Source organism: Homalodisca vitripennis, chromosome 8 (assembly GCF_021130785.1).
Source record: "Homalodisca vitripennis isolate AUS2020 chromosome 8, UT_GWSS_2.1, whole genome shotgun sequence".
NCBI classification, from domain to species: Eukaryota; Metazoa; Arthropoda; class Insecta; order Hemiptera; family Cicadellidae; genus Homalodisca; species Homalodisca vitripennis.
The window spans coordinates 16,365,001-16,386,061 of NC_060214.1; the positions used below are offsets into that span (position 1 = coordinate 16,365,001).

General features: G+C 40.3%; 1 protein-coding gene across 1 annotated transcript in view; it reads right to left on the reverse strand.

Annotated features, from left to right (window-relative positions):
• Positions 1–713: 713 nt before the first annotated feature.
• The window catches only part of LOC124367361, a 125,129-nt gene continuing 104,781 nt past the window's right edge, over positions 714–21,061 (reverse strand). The window contains exons 2-5 of the mRNA XM_046824117.1: positions 10,492–10,649; positions 8,160–8,325; positions 1,706–1,982; positions 714–1,296 (exon numbers count right to left, since the gene is read on the reverse strand). Of these exons, the coding sequence (XP_046680073.1) occupies positions 944–1,296; positions 1,706–1,982; positions 8,160–8,325; positions 10,492–10,601 (906 nt within the window). The 5' untranslated portion in view covers positions 10,602–10,649 and the 3' untranslated portion in view covers positions 714–943. The remainder of the gene's footprint in view (positions 1,297–1,705; positions 1,983–8,159; positions 8,326–10,491; positions 10,650–21,061) is intronic.

The following is a 21,061-nucleotide window of genomic DNA, read 5'->3' on the forward strand; positions in this document are numbered from 1 at the left end:
GATTATAAATTTATTTTTACGATTCAACACTTTTGATAATTATTATGTAGTGTGGGATTTGGCACTGTTGGTATTATGTAGTTTGCGATTCGGCACTCTTGATATTATGTAGATTGGGATTCGGCGCTGTTGGAATTATGTAGCTTGGGATTCGGCACCCTTGATATTATGTAGCTTGGGATTCGGTACTGTTGATATTGTGTAACGTGAGATTCGGCACTGTTGGTATTATGTAGTTTGGGATTCGGCACTGTTGGTATTATGTAGCTTGGGATTCGGCACTCTTGATATTATGTAGCTTGGGATTGGCACTGTTAGTATTATGTAGCTTGGGATTCGGCACTGTTGGTATTATGTAGCGTAGTATTCTGCACTGTTAGTATTATGTAGCTTGGGATTCGGCACTGTTGGTATTATGTAGCGTAGTATTCTGCACTGTTGGTATTATGTAGTTTGGGATTCGGCACTATTGGTATTATGTAGTTTGGGATTCGGCACTTTTGATATTATGTAGCTTGGGATTTGGCACTGTTAGTATTATGTAGCTTGGGATTCGGCACTGTTGGTATTATGTAGCGTAGTATTCTGCACTGTTAGTATTATGTAGCTTGGGATTCGGCACTGTTGGTATTATGTAGCGTAGTATTCTGCACTGTTGGTATTATGTAGCTTGGAATTCGGCATTGTTGATATTATGTAACGTAAAGTTCGGCACTATTGGTATTATGTAGCTTGGGATTCGGCACTGTTGGTATTATGTAGCTTGGGATTCGGCACTGTTGATATTATGTAGCGTAGGATTCGGCACTGTTGGTATTATGTAGCGTAGTATTCGGCACTGTTGGTATTATGTAGCTTGGGATTCAGCATTGTTGGTATTATGCAGTTTGGGATTCGGCACTTTGTATACTAAACATTTTCGATTCAAACTTATATTAGGAGCTTAAAGGAAGCCGTGGCCGGCCACAACGGCGGGGATGAACCCCTCGTTCCCGTGCCGATCGCGGACGTAAAACCAGTCTTTGACGTGTCCGCTCACTAGCGCCACGACATCTCCCTTGGTGACGGTCAGACTCGACCTCCCCCGCGCCTCGTAGTCCTTGCTGATGACCAGTAGCGTGTGTCGTGTCACCTGCGGCTGGGACTTGACGCTCGTAGCTCGTAGGTACAATCTGTCCACGCTGCGCTCGCCGCACGCTGATACGGTGTCTCGACCGTCGTGCCTCTTCGTCCGCACCCCACCGCACTCTGACCTCGTACCGCTCACCTTCCCCTTCTCCGTGTCGGTGCGATTACCTGGGGAAAACAAGATAGCATTCAATATTTGTAGATGATACAACACATAGATCATTGAGTTTTAGGGAAGTGAATGTTAACTCCTCGTATGTTCAAGAGTATCTATGTACATCAGGAAATATAAAAGGAGTATGAACAGTACCAGTCCCATGAAAGTACCCTGCGGTACTCCCAATATAATCCTCTCAGAAGGGTATGTTCTGACGCTACATTCTGATGTACGTATCACATTGCCTCATTTATACATACTTTTATATTTATTGGCTCCATTTATAATGTACGTTCAACCTATTTATCTCTTTCACCGTCGTAGAAGAAACCAGGCTGTATAAGTAGCTAATTGAAAGGTTCACTGTGGGAAATATTTTAAGTTGAAGTTTTTATGCAATTCTAAAAGTGTAGCTCTCACCTAACGGCATGGGGAAGATGTCTGTGTGGGTCTCCCAGCAAGGAGCGGGAGTGCGGGGAGGTAGGATCCCGAGGGGGAGGCAGGCAGCGTAGCGCACGTACCCCTCCTCCCCGTGGGGAGTCTGTACATACAGCCATCCTTGGTTCTTGAAGACTGCGTTGACTACCATGCCCAGAGGGAGGGAGAGCTCCTCCTGGTGGCCTCCCAGGCGAGTCTGGTAGAGCAGGCAAGGGGAGGACAACACCACGGGGATGTTCCCGGGATTGTCTAAGGAGGCCTGGGCAAAGAAACGATATTTTTAGAGTTGACCATGCTTAATAGTTGAATAGGTTGAAATAAACATCAACTACCAACTACCATCAAACTCCAATCTGGGGTTTTCTGGGGCAATCTTACTTCTACTACGCAATTAAATTAATACTAATAAATGTTTCAGTTGCGGCCGGAAAAGACCGAAAAAGAGCGGCTAGAGTGCAACACCACTTCCGGCAATCAGGCTGTTAGCGCGTTCCACTCAATGACGTCAGTGTTAAAAATAACACTTAGTGGTTAAAAAAATACACGCCCAGGATAACGACTTTAAGAGCTCCATTACGAGACCAACACCGAATGAACAAGGATAACAGTTAAGATAGTAATTTAATAAGAACTTGTTTCATAACATTTTAAAAATCTGTAACTATATACCCCAAGACTGTAGACTGCAGTGGATCACAAGTTTCAAAGGTATGAATTTTAAAAGTTGCATTTTGGTTGAAAAAGCGTGGATACAACTACCGTTATTGTAGCAGTTAATTCTCAAACTACAATATATAACTTTTTGATCCTATAGAAGAGGAAAATTAGTAACTATTTCAAGTAGTCAGTTAGGAGAACTCGCTTATTGTTCCACTAGGCTAGGCCCGTCAGAGGTTGTTCCTGGGTCTAACCGTAGGGTCGCGCTGTGAGTAATTGATCTAGTGAGGTTATTTGTTAGTAATATATATATATATATATATATATATATATATATATATATATATATATACAGTGTGTAAACTACTTTCAAAACTATGTCGCTATTTATTTACAAAGATTAACTTTCACAACGTGAACCAAGATAAGAATATTAAACCACCTACAACAGGATCTACATTGTAAATGTTTCAAACTTTAAACCACCATAATTTTTTAATAAGTGAACTCTTTGATGTCGGATTTGCAGCACTGTACTCTACTAATACTCTAATTTGTTGTACTACTCGACCTATGCTCTTGTTTATGACTTTTTCTGACTCTTTGCGGGCCATCCTCTTGACATGTCAAAGAAATGGTAGTTACTTAAAAAATAAATTTATAGGTGCAGTAATGATGTACTACCAAGTTTTATTGTTTTACCTGTAATAGTTCGGGAGTTACCAAGCCAGTGAGGGTCTTTTTTACACCCTGTATATATATTCTGCGCTTCGAACAGTACAATATTACTCAAAATTTTATACTATAACCCGACTTTTTAAAACTATTTATCAAATGGCATTTCTATTATAGTTAAACATGAAACTTTAAAACCCTTACAAGCGATAGATTGGTTTATAGTAGTCTTTCTAACTCAGTCGGAGGAAGTAGATAGATTTTTTGACAGCTTAAATATTATTAATCTATCGCGCGGAATTTACATGAACAGACTACCTCAAAAACTGTTCGAGGTGCAAAAATTGTTCATAACGAAAAGTTAGGATATGTTTCAAGTATTCCAGAACCCATTTCAGTAAGTTTGAATGGCCACCATAACGGAACGAAATATCGTACCAAGCTGGCCAACGAACTCAGACACGATATTTACAAGATCAATGTTGGTACCAAGTTTGAATTTGTTTCGTCATTCTTTTCACCAGTTCTTCATGATCGGAAAACTCTTTTGGGACTTAAGTGTGAACAATACCTCGAAAATAGTTTGAGATAAACAACATTGATGTCAAAATGTTTTGGAAGTATTCCAGAACAGTTGTTTAACTCCTATGTTCACAAATATCGGAGTTAGGAGTTTTTAAAAGTTTCAAAGGCCAACGTACTTTTGAACAGAGAGTGGTTTTGACCTCTGAGGGTTGTGTTCGGAGAAGTTAAGTAGATATTGCTTGAAGAAAGTGTTACCACGGGGACAATTGCACTAGACAAATTTGGTATACAAATTCTACCTAAAATAAGTATAAGTTGAAAAGCATTGAAAAAGGCGGATCAGACGGTGTTACGAAACTTCAAGCATATAGTTTACCGTATTCTATTAGTTAAAATTGTGGAAAACATAATTAATTTGAGAAATAAAAGCAACCATACAAAATAAGAAAACGTCCATTTCTCAAAATCACTTGAGAAATACAAGGTGACTAAAAAGTATGGATTCTCTATATTAACCACCGCACAGACAATCCAAATCCAAAATCAGTTGTACTTTTCACTTAGTATCACAAGGTTGCCCCTGCCCCCAAAATACCAAATAATGGACCCACACTATTTATTTATTTGACCAACGGCAATGCCTCTCTAAACATATGAAAACAGTGTGAATAAAAATTATACAATTATAATACTAATCATAAACCTTAATAAATATACGTAGGATAACAACAATGAGAAAGTAGGACTTAAATCAATGTAAATATTGAATACAAAAATAATAAATATAACAATAATGAAGCAATAACAGAAACAGATATAAAATCAGTTTAACAATAATTAAATATAACAGTAAGTAAATAGCTAGACAAAAAAATTACAGCAAATAAAAACAAAATTGTGTACAATTATTTTAAAAAATTAAAACGTTAACCCTCGTCAAGTTACTCGTCATTTGAAAGAGTTTTGTGCAATAAAATGTTTACGGTTATGTTTACGCAAGTTTCTGATTATTTATCATTTACTGATTATCAATATACAGGTACAATTAGCATGTTGCTGGTTAAATATTGTTATGTCTGCATATGGTTATTTGTCAAAATGTTTTTTATCACTTTGTTGTTATTTATTTCTTATCACACATCATAAATTTATTACTGTTGCTCGCTTTGATATTTAACTATCTATTATTGTCTTTGTCCTTTTCACATTTTTGTTAATTGTTAACTAATTTAGATTTCTTACTTATCCATTGTTTTGTTGATTATTTATTTTGAAGACTATTTGTTATTGAATTATTAGTACTATTTATCGTTTATACTCTTTTTAACTTATTTATAGTGTAATTCCGTTGGAAGAATAAAAGAATAAAACAATCTAGATACTATTATTTTAAGCCAGTACAAAATGGTGACTAAAATATCGAAGTAACCAGCAATATCGATGTTTCGAGATATCGAATGCCCGAACAGTCTCAGTCGCAGCCATCGCAAACAGCTGTTTTCACTCGTAATGGAAGAAGAGGTGATCTCCGATGGTGTGGGAGGCCGTCCGTCTAAACTGATGGATTCGTCACACCTTGCCGACAATTAGAGGGTAACAAGGCCTAATGTGTCTGCAGATCGAGCGGGCTCTCTGATTGGCGGAAGCTTTGTGTCTGGATCCTGATTGGGCGAGAAATTGACGTCATTAGTCACCTTCTGCCATTGTTATCACGGAAGAGTTTTGATTGATAACATCCGTCTTAGTGATTGCCGGTGATACAATATCCGCCCACCTGTTCTTGCGATGCTTTGGTATCATTTAGTTGTTCTTCAGACTACCCTTCTTGTCGAGGAAACGTTGTAATTCTGTTAAGAGTGACTGATCGCAACAAATTTATTGTATTAAGGTTCTACAAATGAGTTAAAATTTCACAAAACAACTGCGGACCCTTTATTAAACATATAGGTTGGCGAATGAAACAAGAATTTTCCGGACATTTGCCTTCGTGATACAAAAAAATCAGTAACACTACGTTTCGAGATCTGCAATCTGATGTCTTCTTCAGGTAAATAACTAACCTAACACATAACACATATTACAAATTAGGTTAAAATAAACAAATCATACCGTACTGTTGTGACACGCGTAAGTAAGGAATCACAACCACCATGTTGTCACTTCACTAACTCTAAAATATGCACTAAAACTAAACACAACACTAACTATTATAACTGAACTACAGAATACAGGTCACAATAGGTCCGCATTCACCGAACAACCACCCACGACTGACCAGGGGTCAATAGCAAATGGCAATCGTCACGGCAGAAACAAGCAAAGAATATAGGTTTGGCCTGAAAATTGCTATGCCAAAATACTTCCTCAGGAAACAACTTTACTAACCAAGTTCCTCAAAAAAGATGTACTGTTTAATGTCTTTACTTAATTGGGTTATGGGTTTTTTTTATTCATTAGGTTCTTATGGGTTTTAAAATGGGAACCCATATTTTAGGGATTCATGCTCTACATGAAAAATAAGAAACTTTTGACTTAATTAATAGTCCTGACTGTATAAGAATAACACAGTGGAGCGAAACTTGATATTGTTTTACAGTATTAAATGCTAATGCAAATACTCAAATAAACCTTTAGTATGAAAGTGTATATTAATTTCTGTAAAATATAAAGTTATGGAAAATTGGACCATAACACCTCATAGAGAAAGAATCTGATAGTAGCCTAATGGGTTTCTAAACCCAAAATTTAAACAGATAGTCATTCACACATATATAACTGACTTTTTTCACGAAACTGCACATTTTTACACAAACTCTTATTCTATATAAAACAATATAACGATTCATATTAAAAGTCCTTTGTGACATTTTATTTATCCTATTGTGAAACTTGTCAAACAATTATTATATTCAAAGTTTCATTTCACTATTTCTTATAAACAGTCAGGATTACAAAAGAACTTTACAAACAAATATTCCTTATTTTTATATAGATTACGAATTCCTGGCCAAAAATGTGGGATCTCATTTAAAACACCAAAGTGACCCTATAACACTCCGTAAAAATGAACCCCATAAAATGAGTTGATCCAGTTTTACAAACCGTAAAAATTCTACATGAAATTTGTAAAGTTCGTTTCTATAAAACATATTCCAGCGTTTCAGGAATTTTGGCCCACCATGTATTTGGGTACCTAGAAGTCTACGCACCACATCTTTTTGGATCCACTGGTTTGAGTGACAGCACCAAGAATGATCTATATCTAATATTCAGGACAAAGATCATCTGCCAACTGTCTTACACGGTTTCAGGCATTTCCCTTCCTCATCATTACTCAAACGATGTTTCAGGATTGGCAGGTTGCATCTCAGACAAAAAGACGATCTCCTTGGATGTCCACATTTAGAAAGGTAAGTTGTATAGTGCACAGACGACACGGGCGGTAGAATCTGTGCTCGCTGCTTTCCCTTCTTTACGCAAGAAAGATCATATATACTTGTTTCCAGAAAAACATCATCCACGAAACCGAATAGCTCCTCCAAGGTTTTTCACACGTCTTTATGGAAAATTAACATTTACATCTTTAACTTAAGTCAGAAAACCACATTTTACCGTTCGGCAAACATAAAATATCTATCAGGTTTCTATCAAGTCTCTTCACCGCGGACTTTTTTGGATCTCCTCAGGCGCATGTGGATTCCAGATTCCGGGAGTCACAGCTGTGACAGTGCTTTCAGGTGATGAATTAATCGGAAGGAAAAATGGAGTTAAACTCAATATCCACATGGAATCAACCCTTCTCGCCATAGCTTTTTTATGTGAAGAGCCATTTTGTTAGGTGTACCAATAGAATAGTACATGAAATGCAACAAAAACTATAACAGTTGGACGAGTCCAATGATGGTATCAAACGAAGTTAGCGCTTGTATTTCGAGTATGTATGTAGACTATTGATAGAATGAAAAGCCTAATGCGACAAAAATTAAACTGCACCATAAAATTTAATGCCTTATGCGTAACAGAATTCAGGGAACAACTTAAAATTAAGCAAAGACAACATAAAACAGAATATTTTGCACTAAAAAAATTCTTTTTTCACTCCATTGACAAACAATTTAACTTATCTTTAAATTTTATTTAGACGAGCGATTGTGCATTACAAATAACATTTTGATCTCAGTTACAAATTGATTGATTGATTGAATTTATTTCCATAATTTACATACAGAGTAATGAAAAATAAATCTAAAATATCGTTCTAGGAAATTATCCCCACATTCGAATCAGTCTGTGTGTGGGAAAACGAGTTCATAAGTCTGCACTAAAATAGTAACACTCACAAATCTTAAATTAATATAAGGGAAATAATTAACATTAACACAATTTTCATTAACAAAGGACAAATTTGAACCTCTAAAAATAAAGACACAAGGACCAGTGCACGGAATACCTAAGAACATTTAATCAATAAAAAAAATCTAAAAGGATCCATGTTTTATTATGGTTATACTGCACGCTTAGTTGAATTTAGTGACGAAGCTCGTTTTTAAGGTTAAGTAACGTTTTACCAATACAGTACCTTGCTCAAAAATGCGTCGACGTCAGTTATCTCGTAGCCGAACCTGGAAGAGTTGTGGGACTTGGACTTGGATCGCCTTGGACATCTGTGGTGCAAGCGCTTCTCTCGCCGTCTTCCTGTCTCAGATGTCAGTTCGCCCACGTTCTTCAGGGGATCTGAAGACTCTCTGGAGCATTAGAAAATGTTGAAGCACAGTTAGATTAGAATACATATACTCTTGATACAACATTTGTAGAAAATGGTTGAATGGACAATGAACAAGTCTTTCATTCTTCCAAAACAATTAATAATCACATCAAGGCCATTCAGACACTAAAAATAGCAATAAGAGAAAATAAAAGTAAATCGTGACAGCGGAGTGTCGAAAGGACTGGCAAAATGTAACAAATTAAATATTGCACATACATAAAAACGGACTACCTAGTAGCCTTGTAACATCAAAATCAATACAGTTCTTGCTTGGACGAAGGAAAAAACTATGCGCCAAGCTTCAAGTCTCTAGGAAATTTCTATCAAGAGTTTCATACAGACGAACAGACAGACAGACGAACAGACAGACAGACGTACAGACAGACAGACGAACAGACAGACAGACGAACAGACAGACAGACGAACAGACAGACAGACGAACAGACAGACGTACAGACAGACAGACGAACAGACAGACAGACGAACAGACAGACAGACGAACAGACAGACAGACGTACAGACGTACAGACGAACAGACAGACAGACGAACAGACAGACAGACGAACAGACAGACAGACGAACAGACAGACAGACGAACAGACAGACGAACAGACAGACAGACGTACAAACAGACAGACGAACAGACAGACAGACGAACAGACAGACAGATGAACAGACAGACAGACGAACAGACAGACAGATGAACAGACAGACAGACGAACAGACAGACAGACGAACGGACAGACAGACGAACGGACAGACAGACGAACAGACAGACAGACGAACAGACAGACAGATGAACAGACAGACAGACGAACAGACAGACAGACGAACGGACAGACAGACGAACGGACAGACAGACGAACAGACAGACAGACGAACAGACAGACAGACGAACAGACAGACAGACGAACAGACAGTCAAAGATACAGGCATACTTAGAATCGCAGAAGATACATAATTATGTATACTTGAGACTGACAACGAGAATTGACAAGAAAAAGTTGCTCGGTTATCAGTACTTTGAACTAATATAACCTTAAATTTTGTGTACTTCACTGAGAAAAGAAGTGAATTGTATAATTCATAATTAATTTTAAGGAGATAATTAACGTATAACGATCACAGTGAGGGTTATGCTTTAGTATAATATACTCTTAATCATCGACACCTGGTTTAACAGATTTTCAATTTGATTGGTCCACTACTAGTATATGAAGGGAAAATGAGTTCGCCTTCTATTTAAGTATGTATACAAATTATGTATGCAATCTAGGAGGATGTCTAAAACAATATTAATAATTTTTTACTTTTAATACTCTAAATCCATTGCAAGAGAGTAAAAATCATATGATATCTAAGATTTGTAAATGGTCTCTGCAAGGTTAAAGTGAAATTGTTTTAAAATTACTTTGAAGCGTCTATGCTAAAAGCTTTGTTCGAAAGATATTAATTAGGCTGTCTACAGTTGAGTTATGTAAGTAAAAACTATTTAAAATTAACATTAATGTTGAATTATATAAATTTAGAATAGTAAGATAAGATGGAAGTGTCAAAATACCATTTAACTGTACCAGGTATCATCTAACAAGTCATCCAGCACATTGTCCTTGTTAATTCTTAAATAAGTTGCCTATGAATAATTTTATTTAATATACCGAAGAAGATCACAAGCACGCAAAAATACTTCGCTCTATCACAAAGTAATTCTGGACGGTTAAAGAGAATAGCTAAGAATTCCGTTCATCCTAAATAAATGGCTTCTTGATCATCCATTAACTCCTCATGTTTGGATTAAGTATATTTATTGGTACATCTACTGGTATATATCTATTAGGGCCTTCATGAGGGCTAACTTCTGGATGGTTTATACTTTCTAAATGAAACTACACTGGTCCAGCAAAAACCGATGCGTCACTTACATCTGAGAAACCAGAAACCCCACGGGCATGTCCACGAGCAGCAATCGTTAATAAAGAATTTCCAGATATTGGGGTAGAAGAAAAGATCTTTGGAGAATGGCTGTTTTTAAACATATTAAAATGTATATAAAAGAAAAATAGGTTATAGCTCCTAAACAATGTTCCTCTAGAGGCCAAAACGAGCTGTAAAACTACTGAATAAAACATTGAACTGAAATCACCTCGGCTTTGGAGGGGCGGAAGTCCTGAGGGGCTCTGACGCCTGGTCACTCCTGAGGACCCATGTCATCGATATCTTAGGCTTCGCTAGCGAAGACGGCCTCAGCCCCATGAACGAAACCTGGGACTCCTCGTGGTGCAAGCATCACCTCTCGCAGTGCTGGAACAAAACTTCATGTGAACAAAAAGTCTTTGAATTCGTGAAGTTAAGATTCACTCTCCCACATAGACATCCTCAACATTTGTCTAATTAATGAACTGAATTCCAATATTGTGAATTCCCATTTGAGCAATGAACTAAGAAGTATTTTCCTGATAGTGATAGCTCCGAGCCTTACGCGAGAACGTACCCAGGAACATTTCTGGGAGGGAGTCCATATGATTGCACCAACCTGTGTCTGTTTTATGTGAAGAGACTGTACCGGGGGATGAATGAGTGACTGTGCATGATCTGTTCAGAGGATGTGAGACTGTCCAATTACTTATCGCACGGGATACATCTTGGAGAGACTTGTGGCTGCAGTCTCTAGGAGAGCTATTGTGAATGAGTAGCCCAATCATAGTCAGATCAATCATATACAAGCAAATGAGTAAGTGTTCTTTGTTGCGAGATGATTAGGGTATGCTGGAGGTATTACATTTCCAGACAATCCAAGAACGTAGCCAGGAAAACATTTGAGAGGGTCCAGACAATTGACATTTTCCCCGTAGTAGACAGAGAATATGACCTCATTTTGTTCCTTAAAAAGCTCTTGGCCCTTTTCTTTGTTGAGAACGAACTTTCAGCAGTACATGTCAGTAATACTGAATTATTAAAATAATAATGATCGTTTACTAAAAAAGTAATTACATGATTAAAAAATTGGGGGGGTCCGGACCCCTTGGTCTCGTCGCTGGCTACGTCCTTGGTCTTACGTGTACAGAGCACTAACACTGGGTAAAGTAAATAACAAGTTTGACTTACTCCGTTACGCTAACTGTAAAGCAATTACTTCAAGTCAAGTGAATAAAAATGAAAGTACTTCCAAAGGATCGGGCTTGCTTCATATTTCCTGGACTTTGCAGGACTTTCTCCTAAATGATATGAATAAAATTTAACAACTACTAACATGCTGTAGTGGCTGTTTCGTATTTTGAAGTCTGGCGTAGGTTTGACATCGCTCAGTTCAGTCAACATCATGGCGATGTTTGTGAGCGTTAGTTGTATCGCTGGTACACAACTTTTATGGTTTGAGCAAGAATTTTTGACAGCTGAGATTCTGCCTAAAAGCGGTTAAACAAGAGAAAAATCATTGGTCAAGGGGCAAAGTGGAACTTTAAGTGCTGTGGCTGATCTAGTATTTCAAGTTGGAGTGACAAAAGATTTTGGAGTTAAAGGTTTTTTGGAGGCTTTTCAATGAGCTTCAGTGACTTCTGATCACAGAGCTCTTTTGCGGCGTGTCATTGGGACTTCCAGCTAGACGACGTCATTGTGTAATTTGCGAGTTGCATCTCGCAGGAAAGTTCTGCTTCACACGTTTATCGTATCACGCGACCACGTGAGAGAATCAGGAATCCGAAAAGTAGAGTAATTACTGCAGCGTGGTAGGTGTGTGAAAGTAGCAAATGCCATGTGTTTCGGACGGTCTGTAGTTTGGTAACAGTTTATTCACTTTGTTTCCATAAAGCTCTATCACTTCGTAGTAGTTACTTGATTTTACGTTTTTGCTCACTTCACCAACCGAGTACCATCACTTATTACATGAAACAGTACTGTACTGTAGTGCCTTCCTTGGATTATTTGGGGATCCCAACAGAAGAAGGGTATGCTACAGCTGATAAAGCAGCTTTTCTTAGATCTAACCTGTGATTTGGGGAGCCAGAGTTTTAATGTTGCCTTCCTTGGATTACTTGGGGATCCCAACAGGAGAAGGGATTGCTACAACTGACAATGCAGCTTTTCTTAGATCTAGCCTGTGATTTGGGGGGCCAGAGTTTTAATATTGCCTTCCTTGGATTATTTGGGGATCCCAACAGGAGAAGGGATTGCTAAAACTGACATAGCAGCTTTTCTTAGATCTAGCCTGTGATTTGGGGGGCCAGAGTTTTAATATTGCCTTCCTTGGATTATTTGGGGATCCCAACAGGAGAAGGGATTGCTAAAACTGACATAGCAGCTTTTCTTAGATCTAGCCTGTGATTTGGGGGACCAGAGTTTTAATATTGCCTTCATTGGATTACTTGGGGATCCCAACAGGAGAAGGGATTGCTAAAACTGACATAGCAGCTTTTCTTAGATCTAGCCTGTGATTTGGGGGACCAGAGTTTTAATATTGCCTTCCTTGGATTACTTGGGGATCCCAACAGAAGAAGGGATTGCTAAAACTGACAAAGCAGCTTTTCTTAGATCTAGCCTGTGATTTGGGGAGCCAAAGTTTTAATATTGCCTTCCTTGGATTACTTGGGGATCCCAACAGGAGAAGGGATTGCTACAACTGACAAAGCAGCTTTTCTTAGATCTAGCCTGTGATTTAGGGAGCCAAAGTTTTAATACTGCCTTCCTTGGATTACTTGGGGATCCCAACAGGAGAAGGGATTGCTACAACTGACAAAGCAGCTTTTCTTAGATCTAGCCTGTGATTTGGGGAGCCAAAGTTTTAATATTGCCTTCCTTGGATTACTTGGGAATCCCAACAGGAGAAGGGATTGCTACAGCTGACAAAGCAGCTTTTCTTAGATCTAGCCTGTGATTTGGGGAGCCAAAGTTTTAATATTGCCTTCCTTGGATTACTTGGGGATCCCAACAGGAGAAGGGATTGCTAAAACTGACGAAGCAGCATTTCTTAGATCTAGCCTGTGATTTGGGGAGCCAAAGTTTTAATATTGCCTTCCTTGGATTACTTGGGGATCCCAACAGGAGAAGGGATTGCTACAACTGACAAAACAACTTTCTTAGATCTAGCCTGTGATTTGGGGAGCACCATGCTATTGAAAATCGTTATTCAGCCAGTAGAGTGTTTTTACCAGTACAGTGCATAATGTGATCTAAAAATAACTCCTCGATTGAAAATTAATTTACACACTATTGCCGATGAGTCACAGTCCTTCACTGGCCCTACTTGTTCTATCATACTATCCCTCATCTGCCTAAAGTGATAATTTCGCATTTGGTATAAGTTAGGACCTGAATGTCCAATTTGGTGGCTCTAAAAAGTCTTAATGCTTTATTAAGTTATGCTCATCGTCCTGATCTGAAATTCTGAATAGTGAACAAAAACGAACAATTTAGCAGTAGAGCCAAAAGTGCTATGAAATGACATGCATGACGTATCCCAGCATGGATTGCAATACTGGCATACATTATCCGTGCATGCACCGTTCTCCTTCAAATCCATAGCATAAATCACCGAAGAAAGTGTCGTTAATCGCGGTTGATATTTAACAAAAACATTATCCGGGATTAATACCTCTGCTTCCTGGCCAGGCAAAGTTATAGCCGATGCATAAGTATTGTCCCCTAGAAGGCACTGAGGTGTAGTGACAGTTATGATCTGTCAAGCATCGGCGAAAGTTCAAGTCAGCCTGCGAGCGGGTTTATGGCACGCCAGCGGTTATGGTAAGAGGTTTACGGTGAAGTGAAGGTTGTCTTATTTACGCCATCTCTCGGGTAATCTAATAAAACCGCGTGAAAGTAACATTCTTGCCACACGAGTCCTTGGATGGATGCCGGAGTTAATTGTAACACAGCCACGGCCAGCATTCGCCACACGGTTTGTCGTAACATGGGGGAGATGACGTACATCGGCTTCTCGACCGAGGCCGTAGTGTTATTTTTATGCACATTTCAATATTGGTATTCAATACAAGGAATACTAAATCAAATTTTTTAATCGTGATGTTCAAAAATACTCAATACTTAGGAAGCGCAACACCGTGATAAGGATTGTTACAAAATTTGAAAGTCTTTTTAGCAATGTTTTGCAAATACAAAGCAGCCGCAATCTATAGTTGATTGTATAAATATTACCATTTAGGTCGCACGTTTTAGGTTTCAAGTACATTTTATGCGTTAGATTTCTTACGCCTGACGAAGAGGGTAGATTTCAATGTCGAAACGTAGTGATATACATACATTCTGTAACGATAGCTAGATTCCGAAATTCCTTCAAGTACAACATTGTTGAGTGGACTCAACATTTAAGACGTCGTTATAGTAAAAATTATTTATATATGTATTTTACAAACTATTAAAATGTTGAATTTAATTTTACAAAACAACTACTCATATATCTTTGTAATGAAACTTATACAACAAAGTTTTGACACTTTCTATTAAGAATTATCGTACAGATGGGCAGACAGACGGTTGGACGCTCTTTGATCTTTTGACCCCAAAATCAATTGGACAAGTAGGAAATAGTTGTATTCTTTTTACAGTGGTTCCATCCTTACTAGGGAAATCAGATACCGCAGGTAGGCCTATTGCAAAAGAGGTTAATATGATCGTACTCACACAAGAATGAGTCAATTTATAAGTATGATATTTATCATTCATTGAAGTTTATAAAAAACGTAAAGTTTGGGCATAAAACAATAATATCTGATGAATATATAATTTATTATATCTATAAGTGTAAACGATGAGAATAGTCGAGAGTTAAATTCGAATACACGATATGAGTCGGGAAGATATATGAGCTTACTGAATTTCACTATGTGGCTTTTATTAGATCAGTTTATAGAGCCTATATTGTTGTGGCATGACGATGTATTTCTCATCGTTTAAGAGTCATCATATATGCCACAGCAATCAACAGTCTTTACTGTTCATGGCGAGAGAGGAGGCAGACGGGTCTTCCTGTAATAGACAGCTGTTGTCTCCGGTAGACAATTACAGCGAGCTGTTAGACAGAGTCGGATGAGTTAACACGCGTCAGGTGCTGTGCGTGCTGGTTCCCAGGGACCAGCCTGGGTCTGTCTTCTGCTCTGGAGTACATCTTCCTGCAATAGACAGCTGGCGACCTGTTAGACAGAGTCGGATGAGTTAACACGCGTCAGGTGCTGTGCGTGCTGGTTCCCAGGGACCAGCCTGGGTCTGTCTTCTGCTCTGGAGTACATCTTCCTGCAATAGACAGCTGTTGTCTCCGGTAGACAATTACAGCGAGCTGTTAGACAGAGTCGGATGAGTTAACACGCGTCAGGTGCTGTGCGTGCTGGTTCCCAGGGGCCAGCCTCGCTCTGTCTCTTCTGCTGTGGAGTACATCTTCCTGTAATAGACAGCTGTTGTCTTCGGTAGACAATTACAGCGAGCTGTTAGACAGAGTCGGATGAGTTAACACGCGTCAGGTGCTGTGCGTGCTGGTTCCCAGGGGCCAGCCTCGCTCTGTCTCTTCTGCTGTGGAGTACATCTTCCTGTAATAGACAGCTGTTGTCTTCGGTAGACAATTACAGCGAGCTGTTAGACAGAGTGGGATGAGTTAACACGCGTCAGGTGCTGTGCGTGCTGGTTCCTAGGGACCGGCCTCGCTCTGTCTTCTGCCGTGGAGTACATCTTCCTGTAATAGACAGCTGTTGTCTTCGGTAGACAATTACAGCGAGCTGTTAGACAGAGTCGGATGAGTTAACACGCGTCAGGTGCTGTGCGTGCTGGTTCCCAGGGACCAGCCTCGCTCTGTCTCTTCTGCTGTGGAGTACATCTTCCTGTAATAGACAGCTGTTGTCTTCGGTAGACAATTACAGCGAGCTGTTAGACAGAGTCGGATGAGTTAACACGCGTCAGGTGCTGTGCGTGCTGGTTCCCAGGGGCCAGCCTCGCTCTGTCTCTTCTGCTGTGGAGTACATCTTCCTGTAATAGACAGCTGTTGTCTTCGGTAGACAATTACAGCGAGCTGTTAGACAGAGTCGGATGAGTTAACACGCGTCAGGTGCTGTGCGTGCTGGTTCCCAGGGACCGGCCTGGGTCTGTCTTCTGCTGTGGAGTACATCTTCCTGCAATAGACAGCTGTTGTCTCCGGTAGACAATTACAGCGAGGTGATAGACAAAGTTTATGCGTGTCAGTTACTGTATGTATTTCTTCTCAGGACACGGATTAGTTTGATCTTCTACCGGGTGGAAGACTGTAGAATGTATATTCCTAAAACTTTTTATTGAACCTGTTTACAATATAGCCCAATTTTATGGTTAAATTTAGTTGTGACTAAATTTTGTGTGTGTCTTTACTGAAGATATTTTAAATTGCTGTAAACAGTCACAGTGCACTGGTTTTAGCTAATTAGGATAAAGCTCCGCCCCATAGTACAGTTGGGTGTGTATTATTGGCAGCGGCAGCTCTCCTAAGCGGGGCCGTAGTATTTCAAGAATATAATTGTGAATCAATGTCTCAATGCTGTGTGAATAGGGAAACTTAAACTGTGCTATGAATAGTCCTTGTGTAAGACTACATTTCCTTCAAGAGCAAAAAATAATATTATGTTCTAACACGGGGGATTAAACAGTTGGATGATTTGGAAGTAACAGGATATATTAATATATAGAGATATATAGATATATTTTATTATAGTATAAAAAGATATAGAATATCCTACCGGCCTTTATTACTAACATATAACTCTGAGTCTTGAAAACGTCTAGTTAGTCAACAATGTGTTCAAGAAACAAAAGTAGCTCTCAAAGTTTTTGAAAGAAACAAATGGGGAAAGGATTTTCTCGTACTAATCTTGAGTTATGCAACTTATTTTGTTTCCATTTTGTGTGCAAGCCTTAAACGCATAACTGGTACAAAGGAAATACGGCGAATTGTGTTCAAATTTCTGATCTCTTGCAACACTAGCTTCAACGGATCTCCTACAGACACAATATATTTTGGGTTGGCTCTTAAAAAACACTAATGTTTCTGAAGTAAAAACGAAAACACATCAGTTGCGCAACATAACCTCAAAGTTCAGTCCGGCTCACAAGTTGAGGTTATAAACCAGCGGGCCCGAGCAGTTGGCGCTATCAGCTGACCGCACAACAATGGCGCCTATCAGCTGATTTGACAGTGCACTGACAGTGAAGGGTGATCCGGTCCATTACAGGACAACAGTTTGCTCTCGGCGTACAATGGAAGCGATAGCGGCGACAGACCGTTGCCAAATTATGCCCGGCCACATTGTTTATCGGGTTCGGGCACCGTGTTTTATAGAAGAGCCGTGGAAAGGTCGAATGTCACGGGGAAGTTGTAGGGTGTCAGACTCTTCATCAGAGTTGTCCCTGCATCTGAAGACAGATCTCGGGTTTTCCTGCCGTATTATTAATGGTCCCGTTGGCCGCCAGTTAGTTTACAACTATTCAACATGCCGGGATTCCCGAGATAGCGATAAATTGTTTGTAAACACGGTGACACTTCCATTACGTAATGTAATAGACTGGACAAATATCACGATGTGAATTACAGTGCAATATCAATATTTTATCAATGTTTATAATATGGTTAGTTTACATCAAAATTCAACATGCAGTTCATTTTTAGCATACTTTAGCCCTTTTCAGTGTTCAATCTATGTCACTAACCTTGGACAACGTATTAATACTATGTAGTTATTATTTCAAGGCAATCAAGCTATGTTTTTATTCGCTGAGCTTTAGCGAGAAGCTTAATTTCTGCCTTTCAGTTCTGATCTAACATATCTACAGGCTTGAAATTTTAAATTAAGCTTCATCTCCATATACTCAAAACAGTCGATGATGGTGCATGTCACTCCAAGGGATTTGGCTGAGCGTTATAGAATTTCTTTGCATTGGTGCTATATGTAACGAAAAAATCACAGATCAATCAATTTGTACATACACTTATGAGAATTTAATGTACGGTATATTAACATATGTAGCCTAACTACCCCAGTACATACAAAATTATGGTAACATCGTACGTACATCCAGGATACGCTCTTGTACCACGGTGTGTGCTGATGTTCGTCGCTGGGGTAGCACCGCGTGTCAGTCGCCTGGCCGTCAGAATTGTTAGGTTTGGTAGGTTAGGTAGGTTAGGTTAGGTCTCACTGCCCACTTCAGTAGTGGCGCCGCGAGTCTAACATACATTGTTCTTCTCAGACACTTCTTGATACTGTGTACAACTTTGAGTAAATGAATATCACAACTAAACAGTAGACTGAGTGTTATTAGTAAAGTGTAGAAGTGGGCCCTACAATTACGTTGCTGGTAGAATGGGATCCGGCCGCTGTGGGGTCAGGTCCCGGTAAAAATATCCCAGAAAACCTGCCTGACTACGGCGCTGGTCCCGCGTGTTAATTCACGTATTTACGATATCAGTATAATGTAGTTTTGTGTGCCTCTTTAAAAAGGGGAAAAAACCAGCCGTGAAAATATTTTTAATGCGTGTGTAAAATTAATCAATTGTAAATTAATTAGAGAGACCGCAGGGTGTAATCATGAACAAGGTAAAATCTGAGGTGAGAAGTTGACTTGCGAAAGGACGAAACGTTGCACGGGTCTAAGGAAGAAGAACAAGGAGCAATGTTGTAGGCCAGAGAGAGCTCTTGGCCTGCAAGACCACACAAACGTTGCACGGGTCTAAGGAAGAAGAACAAGGAGCAATGTTGTAGGCCAGAGAGAGCTCTTGGCCTGCAAGACCACACAAACGTTGCACGGGTCTAAGGAAGAAGAACAAGGAGCAATGTTGTAGGCCAGAGAGAGCTCTTGGCCTGCAAGACCACACAAACGTTGCACGGGTCTAAGGAAGAAGAACAAGGAGCAATGTTGTAGGCCAGAGAGAGCTCTTGGCCTGCAAGACCACACAAACGTTGCACGGGTCTAAGGAAGAAGAACAAGGAACAATGTTGTAGGCCAGAGAGAGCTCTTGGCCTGCAAGACCACACAAACGTTGCACGGGTCTAAGGAAGAAGAACAAGGAACAATGTTGTAGGCCAGAGAGAGCTCTTGGCCTGCAAGACCACACAAACGTTGCACGGGTCTAAGGAAGAAGAACAAGGAACAATGTTGTAGGCCAGAGAGAGCTCTTGGCCTGCAAGACCACACAAACGTTGCAGCACGGGTCTATAAGGAAGAAGAACAAGGAACAATGTTGTAGGCCAGAGAGAGCTCTTGGCCTGCAAGACCACACAAACGTTGCACGGGTCTAAGGAAGAAGAACAAGGAACAATGTTGTAGGCCAGAGAGAGCTCTTGGCCTGCAAGACCACACAAACGATGCACGGGTCCTAAGGAAGAAGAACAAGGAGCAATGTTGTAGGCCAGAGAGAGCTCTTGGCCTGCAAGAAGACCACACAAACGTTGCCACTGGTCTAAGGAAGAAGAACAAGGAGCAATGTTTGTAGGCCAGAGAGAGCTCTTGGCCTGCAAGACCACACCAAACGTTGCACGGGTCTAAGGAAGAAGAACAAGGAGCAATGTTGTAGGCCAGAGAGAGCTCTTGGCCTGCAAGACCACACAAACGTTGCACGGGTCTAAGGAAGAAGAACAAGGAGCAATGTCGTAGGCCAGAGAGAGCTCTTGGCCTGCAAGACCACACAAACGTTGCACGGGTCTAAAGGAAGAAGAACAAGGAGCAATGTCGTAGGCCAGAGAGAGCTCTTGGCCTGCAAGACCACACAAACGTTGCACGGGTTCTAAGGAAGAAGAACAAGGAGCAATGTCGTAGGCCAGAGACAGCTCTTGGCCTGCAAGACCACACAAACGTTTGCACGGGTCTAAGGAAGAAGAACAAGGAGCAATGTCGTAGGCCAGAGAGAGCTCTTGGCCTGCCAAGACCACACAAACGTTGCACGGGTCTAAGGAAGAAGAACAAGGAGCAATGTCGTAGGCCAGAGAGAGCTCTTGGCCTGCAAGACCACACAAACGTTTGCACGGGTCCTAAGGAAGAAGAACAAGGAGCAATGTTGTAGGCCAGAGAGAGCTCTTGGCCTGCAAGACCACACAAACGTTGCACGGTCTAAGGAAGAAAGAACAAGGAGCAATGTTGTAGGCCAGAGAGAGCTCTTGGCCTGCAAGACCCACACAAACGTTGCACGGGTCTAAGGAAGAAGAACAAGGAGCAATGTTGTAGGCCAGAGAGAGCTCTTGGCCTGCAAGACCCACACAAACGTTGCACGGTCTAAGGAAGAAGAACAAGGAGCAATGTTGTAGGCCAGAGAGAGCTCTTGGCCTGCAAGACCACACAAACGTTGCACGGGTCTAAGGAAGAAGAACAAGGAGCAATGTTGTAGGCCAAGAGAGCTCTTGGCCTGCAAGACCACACAAACGTTGCACGGATCTAAGGAAGAAGAACAAGGAGCAATGTTGTTGTAGGCCAGAGAGAGCTCTTGGCCTGCAAGACCACACAAACGTTGCACGGGTCTAAGGAAGAAGAACAAGGAGCAATGTTGTAGGCCAGAGAGAGCTCTTGGCCTGCAAGACCACACAAACGTTGCACGGGTCTAAGGAAGAAGAAACAAGGAGCAATGTTGTAGGCCAGAGAGAGCTCTTGGCCTGCAAGACCACACAAACGTTGCACGGGTCTTAGGAAGAAGAACAAGAGCAATGTTGTAGGCCAGAGAGAGCTCTTGGCCTGCAAGACCACACAAACGTTGCACGGGT